The sequence below is a fragment of the Lepidochelys kempii genome, chromosome 10, assembly GCF_965140285.1.
Source record: "Lepidochelys kempii isolate rLepKem1 chromosome 10, rLepKem1.hap1, whole genome shotgun sequence".
NCBI classification, from domain to species: Eukaryota; Metazoa; Chordata; order Testudines; family Cheloniidae; genus Lepidochelys; species Lepidochelys kempii.
Window position 1 is genome coordinate 31,297,666 of NC_136389.1, and position 20,808 is coordinate 31,318,473.

Consider the following 20,808-nt stretch of genomic DNA (forward strand, 5'->3'; position numbering starts at 1 on the left):
AGAGTTGTGGGGGATCGGGGGGTAGCAAACCCGGGCGCCAAAGTTTGTCTTGGGTCACGGTCTCTAAACCAGGAGGCCGTGCCCTTGCTACAATCTGCCCTTTTGTACTCCCTGTCTACCTCAATATTTGGGGCTGTGACTTACTTGTAAAGCTGGACACCACCCTCAATATTAATATATAATGGCCCAAAATCCTCCCTCACCCACCTTGCCATCCGCATTACCATTAGTATGGCAATCCTTAGAGCCCGTATGGATTGACCCCTCCCCCTAGAAAAGCTGAAAGCGCTTCATTCACTTGTATAACAATATTTGCATGCACAGTGCTTGGAGAGCTTTACTAGTCCTTGGAACTAGCTGCTGTTATTTTGGCCTTTCAACTTTTTGCTGATTGTCCCTTTAATTTGATCATGGACACGCATTATGTTTATCAGGTAATTGATCATTTACCCCTTGCCCTTATTACCCCTCAGGTCGATGCGGACCTTCTTTGCCTGTTTTTGTTCTTACAGTATCTCCTCACCACTCGTAATTTCCCTTATTTTGTTGCTCATATTCGCAGTCATACCCCTCTGCCTGGGCTACTTACTGAAGGCAATGCGCGCGCTGATCACGCGTTACGTGGTCAGGTAAATTCCCTTTTTTCTGACCCCATTGAAAGCCATGCCTTTTTTTAAATCAGTCTGCCTCTGTTTTGGCCCGACAGTTTCACATTCCTGATGATCATGCACGTTCTATTGTTCGTTCCTGCCCCCACTGTGCCGCTGCTGCCCCTACCTTTTCTTATGCCGTTAACCCCAGAGGTACCGCAGCGAATCAGCTGTGGCAAATGGATGTTACTCACGTGCCACAATTCCGTCCCTATTCGTTTTTACATGTTTCCATTGATACCTGTTCAGGATTCCTCTGGGCGACCCCACAGCGTGGGGAAGCCACTCCCAAAGTTATTCACCATTTGCTAGCCTGTTTTGCTGTTATGGGTCGCCCGAGCCAGATAAAAACGGATAATGCCCCAGCCTATTGCTCCACAGCCCTCTCCACTTTTTGTACCCGATGGGACGTCAGTCTAAAACACGGGATCCCTTATAATTCCACAGGCCAAGCTATTGTTGAACGTGCAAATTGCACACTAAAAACCTTGCTCGACAAACAACTAAAACAAGGGGAGCTGCGTCTCCGAACCTTAAGAGACATTCAGCAACAATTGCATATCCTTTTGTTTACATTAAATAACTTAACGCTGAACGCAGATCAGCAGACCCCCACGGATCGGCATTTTCATAAGTCCGAGGTACTGGAAAGACCGCGTGTCTATTACCGTCAGCTGCCCAATCTACAATGGCTGGGCCCAGTACCTCTAATCACTTGGGGTTGGAGATATGCTGCTGTGTCTCTCCCTGCAGGACCGTTGTGGGTTCCGGCCCGGTGTGTGCGACCGGCACTGAAACAGCATGGCGTGTCACCAGGGGCTGTCGAACCCCATACCGGAGTTTCAGCTGACCTTGGAGGAGAACGCGGTGCCTCCCGGGTCAACAACGGCGGGACGGAAACGGAGGAAGCGTAGCGTCCCAAGCCAGCCCGTGACATGGGGAGCAGTAAAAGCATTGGTCGCCGCGGCTCAATGAAGACAGGCAGCAAACCAACAGCCAGAGACTTCTGAGACTTTGTTTGTGGCAATTCTCGCCCAAATTACTGCTAATTCTGTATTGATTGTATGCCTTTTGTGCCTGATATTTCCTGTGGTGGTTTGCTCAGGAGCACTTTCTCCATTACGGGCCCGAATGACATATAACCTATGGGAAAGATTGGCTTCAATAGCAAATGTTACCCACTTTTGTTTATTTGATTTTGTAGCAGCTGAAGAATTGTTAGGTACGTGCCTTATTCCAGTATGTCATCACCCTGAGGAAACTGGAAATGAGATGATGCTCGCTGCTTACGTGAACCTCTCTTCCCAGTATTCTAGCATGGCTAATTGGGGCCCGGCCAATTACACTTTACCTTTTTAAGCTCATTTTTTGCTGTTGCTGTGTGCAATGTATTTCCTTTTTGTTAAGGCTTTGTCAAGAACCGCCCTGGCAGGCTCCACGAGTTATGACCTCATCTGTCTGGGAGTTAATTGGCTTGCAAAAGCGAATTGATGGCTACCATGAGATGGCCGAGCACAAATAAACAAAAAAGGAGGGGATGTAGGATTCATACAAGGTTCATGCGCTTGACAACATTCAGGGCACACCCGGAGTGTTGTATAGGACCTGTGCACACACAGCTCCTTTCAAGGGCATCAACCTTGGAATCTCGCCCAGATGACATGAACCGTGGGAAGCCTCCCAGGACTGGGCTCAAGGCCCGAGAGCAAGGAATGCAGTAGACAGAAAGTGGTAAATAAGAATGTTAAACAAAGCCAGTGTATTCCTTTTATCTGTTGGAGAATGTAATGCGCGGGGGGAGAGAAAGAATAAAGGGGAAGGTGGAAAGCTGACAGGCAGAAGCCCGTTAGCAGACCAGCTTGGTTGCTTGCTTAAAGCTCTGTGCTGTCTTGTCATTGAACCGCAACAGGAAGTTACCTTGTGCAGTAATGATGGTTCTTCGAGATGTGTGCCCCTATGGGTGCACCATTGTAGGTATGTCTGCATCCCTGTGCGTTTGAAGCTGAGTTTCCAGTAATCACATAGTGTTCCGCGAAAGAATGATCAGATGCCCAAGTCGCTACCCTACAGGTTTACGAGATAGGAACATTCTTGAGGAAGGTAACAGAGGTGGAAACCACTTCATCAAGTGTGTGCAGATTCCATATGGAGGTAACACACTGAGAGCATGATAGCAGTAGCAAGTACCGTTTGAGAACCATTTGGAGAGTCTTTGCGCTGATATTGCTATGCCTTTTGACCTTTCCTCAATGGAGGAGAAAAGCTTAGGTGCTTTCCTAAAGGCCTTCGTCCTGTTCAGAAAAAAGGCTAAGGGCTTGTCTTCACTACCAGGGTAAGTCGACCTATGTTACACTACTCCAACTACATGAATAACATAGCTGGAGTTGACGTAGCTTAGGTCGACTTCCCCCAGTGTTTTCACTGCGCTGCGTTGATGGGAGACACTTTCCTGTTGACTTACCTTAATCTTCTCGGGGAGCTGGAGTACCAGGGTCAACCAGAATGCGCTCTGTGGTCGATTTAGCTGGTCTTCACTAGACCTGCTAAATCAACCTCTCCTGCATCAATTGAAGCAGCGTTGATCTCCCTGTAGTGAAGACCAGCCCTAAGGCTCTCCTAGTAACTAGCAGATGCAGTATAGCCTCCCTATTATCACAGTGAGGCTTAGGAGAAAAGGTCAGTAGGTGAATCGGGTGGTTTATGTGAAAAGACAAGGTCATCTTGGAGATGAACTTTGGATGTGGCTTAAGAGTAACTTTTCTTTAAAGAATACTGTGAAGGGGGCAGGGGGTGTGCCATTAGTGCTGCCATCTCCCCTATTCTCCTCGCCAGGTGATGGCCGCCAAAAATGCCATCTTCATCGACAGGTATGGAAGCAAACAAGAGGTCATAGATTCAACAGGTGGTCTAGTCAGGCTCTTTAAAAATAGATTTAGGTCCCATGTTGGAGTGGAATGTCTGGGTTGGGAACAGAGATTGCCCACGAGGAATCTCTTTGTACTTGGGTGGGTGAAAACTGTATATCCTCCAGTTTGCTGATGGAAAGCCATTATGGTGGCAATGCGTACTTTGGGTGCACTGAGGGATAGCTCTGACATCTTGAGATCCTGCATGTAGTCCAACACCATGGGGAGAGTGGTAGATGCCGTGGTAATTTGCCTGGAATTGCACCAAACCTGAAACATAGTCCACTTCAGCAGGTAAATGCGTCAGGTAGCTGGTTTTCTACTGTGTAGTAGCACTTCCTATACCTCCTCGGAGCAGCAGATCTCTATGTGTTGGAACCATGAAGGAATCAAGTTTTGAGACAGAGGATCCGCAGGTTGGGATGGAGAGTTTATCCTTTGTTCTGTGAAAGGAGGTAAGGGGTGGGCTGAAGAGGGACTGGGGGACATGTTGCCAGGGTACACGTGGGTAACGTGTCTGTCTCGGCCTGTTGGGAGCAATCAGAATGACGTTTGCTTTTTCTCTTTTTATTTTTATCAGGACCTTGAACAGTAGAGGGAATGGGAGAAAGGCTCTTGTCCCATGGGAGAAGGAGAGCATCCCCTTATGAGTGTTTCCCGAGGCTGGCTCTGGAGCAATAGCGTGGGCATTTCCTGTTCAGGTAAGTAGCGAACAAGTCTATCATCGGGGTCCCCATTGATAGAATATGCTGTTGGGGTCATTTCCCACTCATGGTCATGTAAGAACTTGCAATTGAGACTGTTTGCTGTTATGTTCTGCACTACCAGTAGATAAGCTGCTGATATTAAAACATTGTGGCGAATGCACCAGTTCCACAGCTTTAGCGCTTCTGTGCATAGGGAAGATGATCTTGCCCCCCTTGACGATTTATGTAATACATGCACGCTATGTTGTCTGTCATAATTTTTGTGTGCGTATTTCTGATCAGTGGAAGAAAGTGAGCACAAGTATTTCTGACTCCGAGTTCGAGGAGGTTGATGTGGAGAGTTGTCTCCATGGGCGACCACTTGCCCTGAGTCTTGAAGTTGTTGAGATGCACTCCCCAGCCAATTAGGGATACAATGTTGGGGAAGATGTGTGAACAGGACCTCCATACAGACATTTGTTGGGTCTTTCCACCAATCCAGGGAGTGTTTGACCCTGGAGGGCATTGAAAGAGGTTTGTCTTTGTTTGGTCTGTAAACAGATCTGAACCATGCCTGAAGACACCTCATGTATAGTCTGGCATAAGATAGTATAAATGTGCTTGCTGCCATATGTCCCAGAAGCTGGAAGCAATGTCTGGCTGACGTTTGTGGGATGGCTTGAATTGTCTTTATGAGCGTGGGCAGTCTGTGAAATCTGTGTTATGAGAGGAGTGCTTTTGCTTGCAGTGAGTCGAGATTGGCTCCGATAAACTCCAAACACTGTACCAGAGTTAAGGTTGATTTTTGGACATTGATTTGTAGGCCCAGCTTCGTGAATATGTCCATAGCTCCATGGGTGACCCCTAGGGCATCTTTGAAGGAGCAGATCCTGAGGAGACAGTCATCCAAGTATGGGTAAATTATAATCACCAGGGTGTGTAGATAAGCCAATACTACAGAGAGGACCTTGGAGAACATTCTGGGAGCTGATGAGAAGCTGAAAGGAAGTACTCTGTGATGATAATAGTCCTGACTAGGGTAAACCAGAGGAATTATCTTAGGGATGATATAATGGATTTGTGGAAATACGCATTCTGGAGATCAAGGGCTGAGAACCAATTTCCCTGTTCCAGAGATAGAATAATCTCTGCTAGCATGACCATCCTGAGTTTTTCTGCCTTCATATATTTGTTCAGTGCTCTGAGGCCCAGTATGGGTCTCCAACCTCCTTTTTTCTTGGGGATCAGGAAAAATCGGGAATAAAAACCTTTTGCCTCTGAGATGTACTGGAACAGGTTCTACAGCTTCCAGGCATAGGAGGTGATCTATTTCCTGTCTTAACAGTCTCTCATGAGAAAGGTCCCTGAAGAGGGATGGGGAGGGAGGTGAAATGGTTAAAGTATCCTTTGGAGACAATCTCCAAAACATTTGTCGGTAGATATGTGTTCCCAATTTTGAAGAAACAGAGCAAGACAGCATCCAAAGGGATGTGGAAGGTCTGAAAGTTGCAGCTAATGCTGTAGGAAGTGACCTCTCAGAGTCTTGTCCAAGGCATCAAAACTGGTGCTTCGAGGTAGAAGGTTTTGATGCTGAAGATTGAGGGGCTGATGGTTTACACCTCTGAAATTTAGACTTCTTTTGCTGTGACTCATAGTAGCACTGTGGAGGGGACTGGGGATGACGTCATTTGTGGAAATACTGAGGACTAAATTTCCGTTTCTGACCCAGTGTGTAGATCCCCAGTGACCATAGTGAGGCCCTACAATTTTGAGAATGTGGAGTGATGCATCAGTCTTAACTGCAAACAATTTTGTGCCTTCAAAAGAGAGATCTTCTACTATCATCTAAACCTTCTTTGGGAACTCCAAAAGGTATAACCATAATGTCCATTGCATCACAACCACTGTTGATACCAAGCAGGCCATTGTAACCACAGCACCTAATGCAGTCTAGAGTGCTGTTCTTGCCACTAACTGCCCCTCATATACAATAGCCTGAAACTGTTCTCATTGTGGATCTGGCAGGTGGTCAATAAAAACGTTAAATTTGGTGTAGTTCTTGTGGTCACATTTTGCCATTAAGGCTGGTAATTTGCAATTCTGAATTGCAACGTCGATGAAGAATAGGCCTTCCTTCCAAACAAGTCAAGCCTTTTCCAGTCCCTATCATAAGAGGTAGATTTTGTATGATGTTGGCGGACACGAGAGTTCACTGTATCCCCCCATCAGGAGTAGTTTCAACTTTAGTTCCTGGCTTTTTTGGGATCTGGCTTTTAGCTGCCAGCAAAAAGTACACTTTTGTGGAATGTGGGCCTCTCCAAGGCACCGCACACAGAGGGAATGTCTGTCTGTAACCACTACGGCTTCCCTGCAGGAGAGGTGCCTCTTTAACCCAGGGGAACCAGGCATGTCCCTTACTGGGGACAAACCCTCGGGAAGAGAAGGGGATAAAATAAAAAACTAGGGGGGTTATTTATTTATTTTTAAACAGGAAAGAAAAAACTAACAGAAACCCCATAACACTAAGAAGAAAAGGGTGAACGAAAACACTAAGGGAACATTTCTAAAGACCTAAAGTATCTGTGAACAGATTGCTAATTGGCGGTTGAGAAGGAACTAAGGGTGGTTCAACACTAATTCGCCTTAAAGCACACAGAACACAAGGGAGGGAAAGAGCGTGCACGGGCCGAACAGACATTGCTACCGAAGATCTCTGATCAGAAGCGCAGGGACACAGACACACCCACAGTGAAGCATCCATAGGGATACATCTCGAAGAAGAACCAAGCATGTCAGCAATGAGTTACAGAAAAGGCAACCAATCTAGGAGCAGCATCCGAAATGTCAAATGAAGCTCTAAGGGTGTCTGTCCACATTTTGACTCTCCTTGATAAGGGCATTGGCTAATTTACTATGTTCTTCTGGGAGATTATTTGTAAAAAAGTGAATTTTTGTCCCAGATATGAAATGTATATGTGACCATCATTGCCCGATCATCTTCTTTAAATATGAGAATTGCAAATGAAGAAAACAGCTTCCTTCCCAAAGAATCTAATCTTTTCCCCTCTAAGAAAAGGAGTACTTGTGGCACCTTAGAGACTAACCAATTTATTTTAGAATAAGCTTTCGTAAGCTACAGCTCACTTCATCGGATGCATTCAGTGGAAAATACAGTGAGGAGATTTATATACACACAGAACATGAACAAATGGGTGTTTATCATGCACACTGTAAGGAGAGTGATCACTTAAGATGAGCTATTATCAGCAGGAGAGTGGGGGGGGGGAAAGACAGCTGTGTTTAGTCACATGTCAATACTCCTTCTCACTGTCAAGTTTCAGTGAAGATAAAGATTGAAACCTAGCATGACTGAGCCCTTCTGTTCATATATTAGGACCTTGTTAAATCAACTTTAAAAAAATTAAACCACAAATGACCTTGATTATCACTACAAAAGATTTTCTCCCCCTCCCCCCCCACTCTCCTGCTGGTAATAGCTCATCTTAAGTGATTGCTCTCCTTACATTGTATATGATAAACACCCATTTTTTCTTGTTCTGTGTGTATATAAATCTCCTCACTGTATTTTCCACTGAATGCATCCGATGAAGTGAGCTGTAGCTCACGAAAGCTTATGCTCAAATAAATTGGTTAGTCTCTAAGATGCCACAAGTACTCCTTTTCTTTTTGCGTATAGAGACTAACACGGCTACTAATCTGAAACCTTTTCCCTTCTCTGTCATTAGGGGCTTAGTGTAAATACCCAGATCTTGACCTCTATACTGTTGCTGCCAGTCCTAGGGAGTTAAGAGGAAGATGCACATGAAAGTATGAAAAACCCTCAGAGGATTTGGTACAGCTTGTCCACTTTCTTGGAAATAGGTTGGTTAGCTGGCTTGAGAGTCTGGAAGGCCCAGAGTCCATGGCTAGGACATCTGTATTGTGGGGTGACCCTGGAGCCACAAATCCTGGGAGCCCATCCCAGGACTTCAGGCTCCTGCCTATGTGGCTGGAAGCCTGGAAACCCTGAGAGCCCTGGATCAGGCTGGAGTTCTGAGGGCTTAAATGCTTCCTGCTGGAGAACTAGAAGCTGAGCCTTGGCTAGAGCCAGGGCTCCCAGGCTCCATGAAAGGGAATCTGGAAGCCCTCACATGATGGGGCTGATCTGGAGCCACATACCCTGGAAATGCAGGCTCCCCAGCACGTCCACCAGGTCAACTGGCAGGAAACCAGTCATGTTTCTGACAGAATCCTGCCTGAGAATCAATTAAAATTCATCAAATCTAAACCATTTTTACAAAACATTTCAGGTTTAATAAATACACAGTATTTAATAAATTCACAGTTTCATCAGAATTTCCAACCAGTCCTATTGCAAAGATAACCTTCCATCATAATTAACCATGAAATCCATTCTTCCTCTGAGCATGACTGACACCCAAACTTAGAATGCAAGCTGTTCAGGACAAGGACTTCTCTCGCATTATATGTTTGCAGCATGCTCAGTACAGTGGTGTCTCTGTCCTGCTCGAGAACAACAAAAACTAAATACTGCATTAGTGTAACTAAAACCTGTCTCATATATCCTGATAAGGGAGAACATGTAAGCAAAGCTTGAGTTAAGGATGCTGTCTTCAGCTCTTACCTGTGTGTGTCAGACCTTCATCTCCATGACTTGTACATAAACCCTCCTTTCTTATACCTCTGCTGCTTCTCCTCCCACTAGCAGGACATTCAGGGGTGCAGCAATACTTGTTGGGAAGCTGGTCTAAAATGTCCAAGTTAATAGTACAGTCTTTACTGGTTACCATTTGTGTCTTCTCATCTCCATTTGCATTCCTACTGTTGGATCTCCCCAGTTCACTTCCGTGACATTTGATAGTCTCATCAGTTAGTCCTGGACAGCCCCTCATGGGCTGCTCTTGAACTCTCAAATCTAAAGGGTGCTTTGTATCCAGCCAGGAGGGTTTCTGTTTATGGTACTTCTCTGTCACTTGGGAAGAGGACTGTAACCAAGATGGAGTTACACCTGTAGATTCAGATAATTTTCTTCCAGTTAGTTTTTCCATTTGCTCACTCATAGTAAGCTCATCATCAGACTGAATGTACTCCACAACTGCTGATTCTGACACATCATTCTTGAGAGCCTTCGTAGACACAGGAGTTGATAACACCTTCAGATCTTCTTCTAATCTAGTCAATTTCTCTTTCCTAAAGTTGATGGAATTCATCATTTCCTCAGGGAGATTTTCTTCTAAGGAAGATTTCCAGTGTAATAAAGCCCAGTCTGGCTGTGGATATTTTAAGTACAGGTCCTCCTTATTGCCTGTGCTATTAGCTCCATTTGATTGTTTTCTTCCTTGTGTAGAATGTGCAGCAATCTCTTGTCTATTGTCTTTAAGGTTGATTGTAGTGCTGAAATCAGTGGTTAGATCTCCACAGCCTTTTTCTAACTGACCACTGAATACAAGGTTCTCATCAATATATAGTTTCACATTCTTTGCACCTATGTCAAGATCCTAAAGGAAATGAAATAGAAGCATGAAGATTTGTATTGCACTTCCCCAAGTATCAGATTTAACAGAATTGATATACTGACTCCAGAGTGAATAGGGAACATATTAATATAATGCAATGACAATCCATATAAAGATACAAAATATTTTTTAAATGTAGGTTCCAAGCAATCAGACTTTCATGGGGATCACTGTGGGGGTCCAGAGAAATAGAGTTTTCCCCTGCAGATTATGGGTCACCAGTATAGCCAGTCCACAGATGCTAAAATAGCCCATGAGCTGCTGCCCAGTAAACTTATAAATGGGAAGTTTTAGCTAGTAGATATGTGTAGTGGTGGACCCACTAGCCCAGCTACCACCCCAATCCCCATCTGCATTGTTGCAGGCAGAACTACCATAGAGTGGTATTCTGTCATATTTAAGTGAAACCACAACACTTCCACTAAAGTCAGCATCTTCCAAGCCTCTGAGGAGGGGAGAGAGAAGACTTGGCTTTAGAGATTACAGAGTTGTTCTTTTTATATGATTGTGTATGATTTATCTGGGGGAAAATATGACTGTCCTAAATTCCCTGTAAGAAGAAGCCAGTAAACTAAGGTTCCAAAATAGCTGTTGCTATTGTTTCAAATATAGTTTAATTTTCTCTTTGATCACTGGTGTAATTAGATGTTTTGCTGTGTGTGTGTGTTCTCCCTGTGTGCTGTCCCAGCTCTGTGCAGACAGCTGGCTCAGTAGACCTTGAGTGAACCACCCAATAACCACAAGATTGATTAAGGTACGAAGGGACCCAGCCAGGTTTATTGCTGACGAAGCACAGTCCTAGCTTCCCGGATCAATGTCTACAGTTACACTGCAATGTATGCCCATGACAATGGACGCAGCTCAGTCAGTGGCGGGACTTTCCACTGCCCCCCTAGGCTAGCCAAAGACACTCCCTCTGAGATGCTTCTTTATACAGCAATACAAGCAAGTTAAGTATTACCCCTGACATATCTGGGCGTCACCCACTGTCTTGTACCTGTTGGTTCAATCAAAACATCTCTATCCATCATGCTGTCATCCTGACCTAATCTTTAGGATGAGTCAGTGTGTTCCCGTTATCTTGGGGAATGTGCTGGTATCTGGGTGTTCTGGTACCATCCTTCTGGAATGTGTTTGCGTGTATTTTCTTATAACTAACACTACTTAGGAATGTATGTTTCTGCAATATTAGCCCTGTTATTGCCAGATTCTGTGAGCAAGGCCTGCCTCCAGTTCACAACCTGACTTTGCTTTATATTAGCAAAGCTTTGACCACCACTTTAGTCCAGGCCTCAGGCCTCATACCAGTCCTCTGATACAAGGGCTTAAGTTTCAAGACCTCTTCCTACTACAACTGGTACCCCAGAAACGTGTCTGATAGTTGTGCAGGGATCCAGAATGAGAGTTAGAAAATGGAACAAGTTTACTGAACAAGACTACTTTTATTATTGTAAGCATGGCATGCATCTTCATGATATCTGAATACCTTTTAAGGCTTAAGTTGAGGCATTCAAGATTTCAGTAAGAGAGCCCAAAAGTCCCACTGTTTTCCCTGTTGCCTGCAACTTTACCAGTCAGCTAGGAAACCAAAATTCAGTTACTTGGAAAAGCCTCAGCCAAGAGGGCAAGTTTGATCTTAACTGTATTTCTGCTGGAAGTGAGTTCCAGAGGCATTGTCTGCTACCAAGAAAACTACCACTAGCATCTCCAACCTTCACCACTGGCTTGTGACATAAACTGCACAGTAGGTTGAGACACGGAGGCATCCTTTATGGTAATCTGGGCCTACATCATTTAGGGAGGCTGAACTGATTCATCTGATGGATGGCAGACTTTATACAGATGAAATTTACTCCTGGGGCAATTCTGTGGCCACTGCACAAGCACAGTATTAATGTCCCCTGCAGATTTTACTCTTTCCCTGCAGAATAATTGATTCATGTTCCCCTTCTAGGTAGCATTCCCAAGTGGGCACATCTGGTTTAGGCATCGGGAGCAGCCAAAGGAGAAATAAATCACCGCCTAGGGGTGTGGGGCTGGGCAGTGCATGCAAGACTCTGTCCCTCGCGCCTGCTATCTCGGTGCGCCCAGAGCCAGGGCATATTTAAGAGCTGTTCCAGATCATGGCCTAACTTCACTCCTAAGAATGTGCTGCCCACAGCAAAGAAAAACCTGCGGCTGGCCTGTGCTCATGGGGCTTGGGCTACAGGAGCTGTGTCACTGCTGTGTAGACTACCGGACTAGGGCTTGAGCCCAGGTTCTAGGACCCTGCGGGGGAGTGCACCCACTTCACAGGAGGGGGGTGTGTGTGTGGGCAGTGGAGGAGGATGGGTGGGGAAATTATGTGTACACACATGCAGGGGTGTGCAGGAGAGAGGGAAAACAGGTGTGCGCACACAGGGGAATGTAGAGAATGCAAGAGGGACTTGCAAGAGGCAGAAACTTGGTGAGATGACCAGGGAATACAGAAAAGTGCAAGAAGCAGGTGGAATTTGAAGACAGGGTGGAGGATGGAAAAAACTAGGGTGTACACTGTGGCTGTTTTAAACTGCTCTAACAAAACAAAGTAGTTGTAAACACAGTTTAACTGGCCAATATGTTCTGGCTTCTCATGCTGCTTCAGAGTAGCAGAAAGCAGCCAGAGCACATTGGTGCATCTGATCATCAAAAAGACAACATTTTGAAAAATGATTTATGGTTGCTATTTCAAATCACTAGAAATATCTCATGGTAACATTCTACTTGGGTTTTTTGAAACAAGGACATTTCCAGATTAATTTCATCTCGGAAAAAAAGACTCACATACCTATATGATTATTGCATGGTATCCTTAGAGGACAAAGTAAGGTGGTTTGGGTGCCCTGGCAGAATTTTTCTATACATTAACATGTTTGGATTTACTGCAGTTTAATTTTAGCTCTGAATTTCCTGGATGTATTATATTTGGTTTGGGGATAATTGTGACATCTCTAATATATTTTATCCTATATACTGATATATACTGTTAACTGTAACTCCATCAAAAAGGAATTAACTCAGGGAAGTCCTATGTCCTATTATACAGGAGGCCAGACTAGATCAGGGATCGGCAACCTTTGGCACGCAGACTGCCAGGGAAACTCCCTGGTAGGCCGGTTTGTTTACCTTCAGCGTCTGCAGGTTCGGCCGATCACAGCTCCCACTTGCCGCGGTTCACCATCCCAGGCCAATGGGGGCTGCAGGAAGGGTGGCCAGCACATCCTTCGGCCCGTGCTGCTTCCCGTAGCCCCTATTGGCCTGGGACGGCGAACCGCAGCCAGTAGGACCTGCGATTGGTCGAACCTGCGGACGCAGCAGGTAAACAAACCATCCCGGCCCACCAGGGGCTTTCCCTGATGGGCCGCGTGCCAAAGGTTGCCAATCCCTGGATGAGATCATCACAATGGTTTCTTTGGCTTTTATAATCTATGAATCTTAGAACCAGAAAATTGAATTTTTCATTCAAAAATGTTTTGACAATTTCAAGACTTTTTCTTCAACATTTTTTGAGTTGGGAGATTCATCAGAAGTGACCCTGTTTCACAGAGTTTGTTTCAAAGAATCAATATTTTTTTGATGACCTATAACCTTTTTTGGTGCCTATAACCACCCCAGAGCATTAATTCCTTGAGTAAGATATGCACACAACCCTAATGGCTATTGTTTTTCCACAGGTCCCAGGAGGTCTGATTCTAAAACACATGCTCTAAAAAGTGTGGCTCTACAGAGGTAATTCTCAAAAGGAGAACATGAATTTAATTGTGAGCCTTTTTATGAACAGTGAAATTCACACTTCTTAAATTAACTAACACTTTAAGCCACTAAATTTAGCAAGCCCATTAATTCTATGTATACCTTTGTTAAAGTAATAAAGGCAATTTCCTTGAAGTTTATAAGTTTAGTCATTATTAAACCTGTCTTTATAATTAATCCAGTAAATGTAGGTCTAGATCCAAAACCCAGTGAAATCAATGGATAGACTACTATTCATTTAATAGGCTTTATATCACGCCCTTAATCAGCCAGTTGCAAATTTGGTGTGTGATTTCTCTTAAATTAGTAAACTTGACTATGTTGGTGATTATCTTTCTGCTGTATAGGTATTTAGGTCTATAAACCTGGCAGATATCACCTTGATCACCTTTGCATTAAATCAATACATGCAGCAGATGTCTTCAGAAGTGCCCTTACATTTTAATCAACAATGACAGTGAGACAGTACTTTTTATTTGAGATGTCCTTTAAATTAATACACATTTTCACTTAAATCAATTAAATTTTCTGTAGTAATTGTGTGGCAGGTTCTAATAGTTTTCTTTCAACCACTTCTTTTGACCTTCAGTTCCTGTTTTAAAATCCCAGATCCCTAAACAATCTCAACAATTTCAGTTTCTGTTGAAGTACTTGTTCAAACTGAGATAAGCTTTGCATGAATTGCAGAAATATTCAGGATTCACTTGGGATGCATTTAAACACTTCTCCCCACTCATGGCTTTTTCTTTTTTTTTTTTTTTTTTGAGGGGTGGAAAGAAGGGGAAGCAGGTGGTGATACTCAGGATCTTAACAAAATAGTAGTTTTGGTCAGGATTTATTTTAGCAGGGGAGGGAGTGATCAGAGGGCTGTTATAACTTAAATTGTAAAGCTCTTTATTATTTATTTCTTTAAAAAATACTTGAATAAAAATGAATACAGCAGAAATGGTGCTAACTTTTCCATATCACAGATGATAGCGGACCATTCAGAATTATTTTCTATTATTTCCCCACATGAAAAATAGTAGGCTAGATCCTCAGCTGGCATAAGTCAGCACTGCTGCACAGGAATCAATAGGACTACACTAGTTTGTACTAGCTGAGAACCTAGCCAAAGTGGGGTTTTTCCAACTATTTCATGTATCAAAACAATTAAATCAATATACAGTTACATTTGCGACATATTCAACACACGGTGACAACAGACCAGTATTATTTACTCCACAAATAGAATTCCTTTTCAAAGGGTTCAGAAAGGTCCATTGTATCCCCCCTGCTTACAGTATAACATCCTGTAACCCACATTTAATACACACAGCAACAAGGATTCCAGAAAATAATTTAAGCTGGTGTTATATTGTGTTTGTTAAGACGGTTTCCCCTGCGGCAGTTTCTGTACATTTGTATTGCCATATGCTTATATAAGAACACAGATGAGAGCAAGTCAGAAAGGATAAAGCTTATCTCATTTATAATCCACAACAGAAAATCCTCTTTGACTCAGTACCTGGGAATTTTTTGAACTGAACATCATAGTGTACTAACTAGAATAATTTCACAGTGAATTGCAGACATATGAATCAGTAACCATCTGCCATGTAATGTCTCTTGCAATGCTAGAATATTTTAAAATTTTAACATGCATACACAGATTGTACATGCCAAATTTCAAGTGACAAAAACTACAGGAACCTGAGTTGGAAAGTCAGTCGATCTCTCTCTCATAAATCATCTACAAATTAATCATGTGATCAGACAAGTAGTCTTCTCTATTCTGATAATATAACCCAAACAGAGACCTGCATATTGAGATGCACTTACCTTTCAGCGTCTCAGTTTCTAATTACCAGTAAAGCCACAACAAACACTCTATGCAAGGATTTTGTTACCCCTTCTGAAATACTAGCAAGACTCTGAAAGAGAATACTGGCTTTGTTGGTGAAAACACTATGAGTTGCATGTCTACCACTTAGAATTAAGACAACAACAAAACCCCACAGTAGAGACATCCTGCAAGATCTCCTTTCCTATTAGAGAAGACAATATCTATATGTATTTCACACTTTTGGAAGGAAGGTCAACCTGAGTCTATCTAGGTCTAAGGTGAGTGTACACAGCAAGGAGTTGAGAAGAAGCTGCTTACACTAAGAGTCGTCGTGTTGTAATTCCAAATCTTGATCTTAGATATACCAAAGTCACGTGACCAGCTGGGATTGCGGATAACAAAGTAAAGCTGAACTGGTGCATGGAAAGGGCACGTCCACAGGAAGCACTCCTTGATGCTCTAAAACACGGACAAGCAGAGATGGTTAGTAATACGCTTTTCTTCTCCTGAAGCAAAGTAGTTGTGATTAACTCACTGCTCACCAGAAAAAGGGAGCAGAGAGCCCAAGTCACAGGAACAACAAATTGACAGACAAGACTGCTAAAGAGAAAGCAAAAGAAAAAACCTTTAACCCCAGTCTCCAAAGTGTACATTCTACTCTACTGCCTGCAGAAAAGCACAGAGCAGACGGGCTGTTAGATATAGGTCTGCTACCTGCTGTGCTTGTGAGAAGTTTGCATGCTCACCAGCGCTAAGACTGTCTGCAATGCTTTGTACATGCAGGGTCAAAACCAGTCCACAGTTTATTTTAATCAAATTAATCAGCTTGCAAGTTGAGGAGGGCAGGGGAAGGGGAAGGAGAGTATGATTTGTGCCCACAGGACACTGAGAAAAAAGATTAATTCAATTTCTGAAGGTACATTTCCGGTTTAACCCTTGGGAATAAGGGACTCTATGTTATTTTCTGTACTGCTCATGCTTTACCAGACTCCTATGCAGACAATTTTAGACCTAGAGCTTACAGATATACAAAGGTGTGTGCTTGATGGTTTTTTAAGCCTCACAGAGAACCACATTATGGATATGAGTAGACATCTGAGAATGGACAAAAGGGATTAAAAAACACAAGAATGTAGTACCCCCTGTAGCTGCAATGATCTACCTCCGCATGTGCAGCTACTAAGTTTATATCATGGGTCAGAAAGCAAAACCCAAAATCCGCACCCCGGTTACTGAGACCCTCTTGTGATCTTACATTGCCAACAGCTGGGAAAAGTGTAAGAAGCAAAGGGTTTAAAAAGCCAAGAGGAAAAGGGTGGGACATATTCTGGTAACCAGAAGGGATGGTATTTTGGCAGCTATAGGTAAAGTCAGGTGAAGGTGCACAGTATGAGAACTTCTTGAAAATTTTCTGTTGAACAGTTTTTTCAACAGAAAACTGAGTTTTTGACAAGAATTTTTTGTGAAAAGTATGCTTTCTGTGGAAATTTTTTATTTTTGGTCAAAAATTGAATGACCAACCCCCAAAATATTTCAGACAAACCCCAAAATATTTCAATTTAGAAATGCTGCTGCAGTCCCACAAGAGAGTTCAGTTGTCTCATATTCCCTTTTCCCTGTATTTCTGACCAGCTCAGTATAGGAGGGTTTCAGAGTGGTAGTGGGTTTTAGAAAGTTGGGGAATGGGAGTCACTAGAGCGGTGTGGGGGGACTGACTTTGACCTTTTCCTTTCCTCCAGAGCACTCCTTTTTCTCTGGACCACCTCATTCTCCTCTTTAAAATTCTTCCATTGAAGTTGATGTGGAAGTCATTAGAAAGTTAAAATTTTTATTCTTGCCTTCAAGGCTGCAGGCAGCTCTGGTCCTGCTTATAGTTTGCAAGAGCCCCACAACCCTCAGCCCCTTTTGTTCCCAGTGGAAGGTGTAGGTCTTAAAATTTGCCTTTGATCATATAGACACATAACACAGAATATATGTAATTTATAAAAAACACACATACCACCAAAACAAAACATTACACTGCACACACAATTTTCCCCAGGGAAGAGTATGATAGAAAGATCAAACCACATGTGATAGATATTAGTCACACTGCACTGTACTGGAAGACATGCAGTATAAGAACTTGCATAGAACAGGACAGAATAATATGCCGCACATCACCGTTACATCTGAGTGGCTCATATACACTAATCCATTTATCTTCAGACAGTGTGTGAAGGAGAGAAGTATTATCCCTATTTTACAAACTGGGAACAGAGGCCCAGAGAGATTAAGGGTAAATTTTTCAAAAAGCACCTACGTCACTTAGAACCTGAAGTCCAATTGACTTTCCGTAGAATTTAAAGACTTTTGAAAATTTTACCTCAAGTGACTTGCTGAAAGTCACACAGTGAGTGTATGGCCAAGGTGAAATCCTAGCTCTGTGGAACTCAATAGTAGTTTTGCCACTGACCTCAATGGGACCAGGATTTCATCCCAGAATTCCTGAGTTCAATGGCTTTACCACAGAGCATCCTTTCTCCTCCCCCACCTCTCGCTGCCTACACTTCATCCAATGTTTCCAAGATGCACACCCCTTTTGTTCAATTCTTTCACTCATCTTCATGCCACGCCTATGCCTGGAACACCTTCTCTTTCTACTCTACCCAGTGACTGCCCTTGGCAAAAGGTTAGCAGTGGGGTGCCCCAAACTTCTGTCCTAAGATCAGTGTTTAAAATATATTAGGAGTCTGGAAAAAAAAGTAAAGGTGCAAAATTTTCAGAAGACACAATTATTTAGGTTAATCATGAGAGGAAAAATAAGGAAATGCAGAAGATTCACAAGACTTTCCAGAAAAATTGTATCTTGGCAGATAGATGTATTACATTGTAGTCCATTGTTTTATAAATGTAATGTGCTCCTGTATTTAAAGCCTATATTACAGTGTAAACACACAAGGAGAGAGAGTTATCGTCTTCTGACTTTTGAGAATGAAATTGTGCAAATCCGAACATTCAAAATTCAATTACACAAACTCATCCATGTCTATAGTGCTAATTATATATTGGTCACACCCATCTTGGACAGAGACGTCCATCAGTGATAGCCATAAACAATATATTACACACATTTAAAATCACTGAATAAGTGGTAAAATTCAGGTTTAAATGTTTTAGAAAGAAAATAACTTACTGAGAGATCATAAACTATAAAGAAAACTATTGAAATGAAGGAGGCCTGTACAGGTGGGATGAGGGCAACTTACATTCAGGCTTCTATTGACCAGACAAGAGAGATCCCCTGGAGAGTCAGCATTTCGGATGTCCACGTCATGAGGAGACACAAACATCCTGACAGCATGTAAATCAAAGAATTCCACCTCCGTCAAGCCCACATTGACTGCATTCCCCCAATTGGAGAGGATTTCCATAGTCACATAAATGGCATCCTGTACTTCTGCCTTTGTTTGCAGCTGATCCTAAAAGAGAGATTGTTTATACACATAGATTATATACAAAAAATATAGTAAAAGGATGTTATGATTGCAAAGTCAAGCACCCAGAAGTTAGGAAATGTCAGAATCAAATATTCTGTTAATCTTTAAGGTGCCAGCGGTCTCCTTGTTGTTTTTGTGGATACAGACTAACACGGCCACCCCCTGATACTTGTCAGAATTTAGGGTGTTTAGATAATGTTCATTTGAGCTCATGCGCATTATCATGGTCCTGCCAAACGTCACACAGGAAGCCTATTGGAGAGTAAGGACTAGAACTCAGCATTCCTGGGGCCCAGTCCAGTCCCAAGCATTTAAACGCAAGAGACTCTCCTTTCTCTTCTTGCAACTCTCTGCCTCATTCACTTCATTCTGTATGGTGAGTCAGGCAAGGGTGTTCTGCAGAACAAACAGTATGTGAGCCATAAGTAAAAATTGCCTCTGACAGCATATGCCTTGGGAGTCAAACTGAAGTTGCACAAACAACCAATATTTTGGCACCTTCTAATTTCTGGGTGCTTGGCTTTGCAACCATAATGATTATTTACTGTATTTTTGGTATGTAATCCTTAGATTTGCTAAAAACAATAATAAAGAATGATTACTTACCTTATAGTAATTGTGGTTCTTTGAGATGTGTTATCCAAATGGATTCTACTCTTGGTGCGAATATGCCCCATGCACATGAGATATGCTTATTTTGGCCAGCAGAATCCATTGGGGCCATGCCTGCACCCTATACTTCCTTATACTCCTCCATCACACCCATCTGAAGCCCTAAGGGGTGGAGCAGGCCCAACCATACCACAGTTCCTTCACCAAAACAGAATCCCTGAGGAGTAGAACTTTGCAGTAGCAGGGTAGAAGGGCGGGTTGTGGACTCCATGTGGACAATAAATCTCAATGAACCACAGTTACTGTAGGGTAAGTAGCCATTTCTCCTTCAAGTGATTGATCACATAGATTCCACTCTTGGTGATCTACAAACAGTTATCTCTTTGATTGGAGTTGGGCAGTAGGAATCAAAATGGTTGTAGGACAGCTCTACCAAAATGGGGATCCAATCTGCAAGTGTTTACCATGAAATAGAAGTGTTTTGTAAATGTGTGGACCAAGCTGTATGTAACTGCCCTAGCCCTAGCCCTACAGATTTCAGAAATAGGGACATTCTTCAAACAGGCAGCTCTAACGTAGTTAGGTGGACCTAAGCTGACTAATTCATAACTTGTCCTTATACAGTTGGAGACCCACTTAGATAAGCTCTGAAGATATTGTCTGAATCATAATCTCTGCAAAGGACACATAGAGCCCCAATACGTTTCTGAGTAGTTGTTGTCATGTCAGTACTACATCAAGTATGTGAAGTTTAGCTTCCCCCAAGGTTGAGCAAGTCTCGGGAAAGAAAACTGGGAAATGAATAAATTGGCGTGCATGGAACTCTGAAACAATTTTGGGTAGGGAATTGGGTTGAGACCTGAGGATGATGTTGTCCTTATTAAATAATGCAGAAGGCAAACCTGCCATGAGGGCCGGAATATCTCCTGCCCTTCAAGCTGATGTAATGGTGTGAGATCCCTACCCTTATATTCACCCTTTTTACAAGACTATGATACATTTTGTACAAAGTATGCCTTGTGAGGTATCATTTGAAAATTCATAATTTGCTGAACATTATCATCCTGGTAAAATATGTGTGATAGCACTGTATGTAAAGTTATAAAATTTTACTATAGAAGACATGCTCCAAGTCTGGGAAAATAGCTTCAAACAAGTTCCCCAGACATGCTAGCCAACACCTCAACCAGGTGTCAACACAATCAAATGGACTATCCCTGGTTAAACAGCCATTCTTTTACAGGAAGAAGGGTGTGAGCAAGAAATCTACATATTGCCAACAGAACAGCTGGAGGTTCCCATACAAACAGACTTTCTGCCACCCTGTCCCTGAGTGAAAGGT

At 43.0% G+C, this 20,808-nt stretch overlaps 1 protein-coding gene across 10 annotated transcripts in view; it reads right to left on the minus strand.

Moving 5' to 3' along the window:
* KATNIP (katanin interacting protein) overlaps nt 1-20,808 on the minus strand; it is a 181,443-nt gene that overhangs the window by 66,431 nt on the left and 94,204 nt on the right. For all 10 annotated transcript variants that reach the window (XR_012161174.2, XM_073362645.2, XM_073362649.2 and 7 more), the window contains 3 exons: nt 18,624-18,836; nt 15,694-15,834; nt 8,888-9,761 (listed from right to left, as the gene is read on the minus strand). Coding sequence is in view for 9 of the 10 variants with exons in the window: in XM_073362645.2 (XP_073218746.1) it covers nt 8,888-9,761; nt 15,694-15,834; nt 18,624-18,836 (1,228 nt within the window). In the remaining variant the exon portion in view is untranslated. The remainder of the gene's footprint in view (nt 1-8,887; nt 9,762-15,693; nt 15,835-18,623; nt 18,837-20,808) is intronic.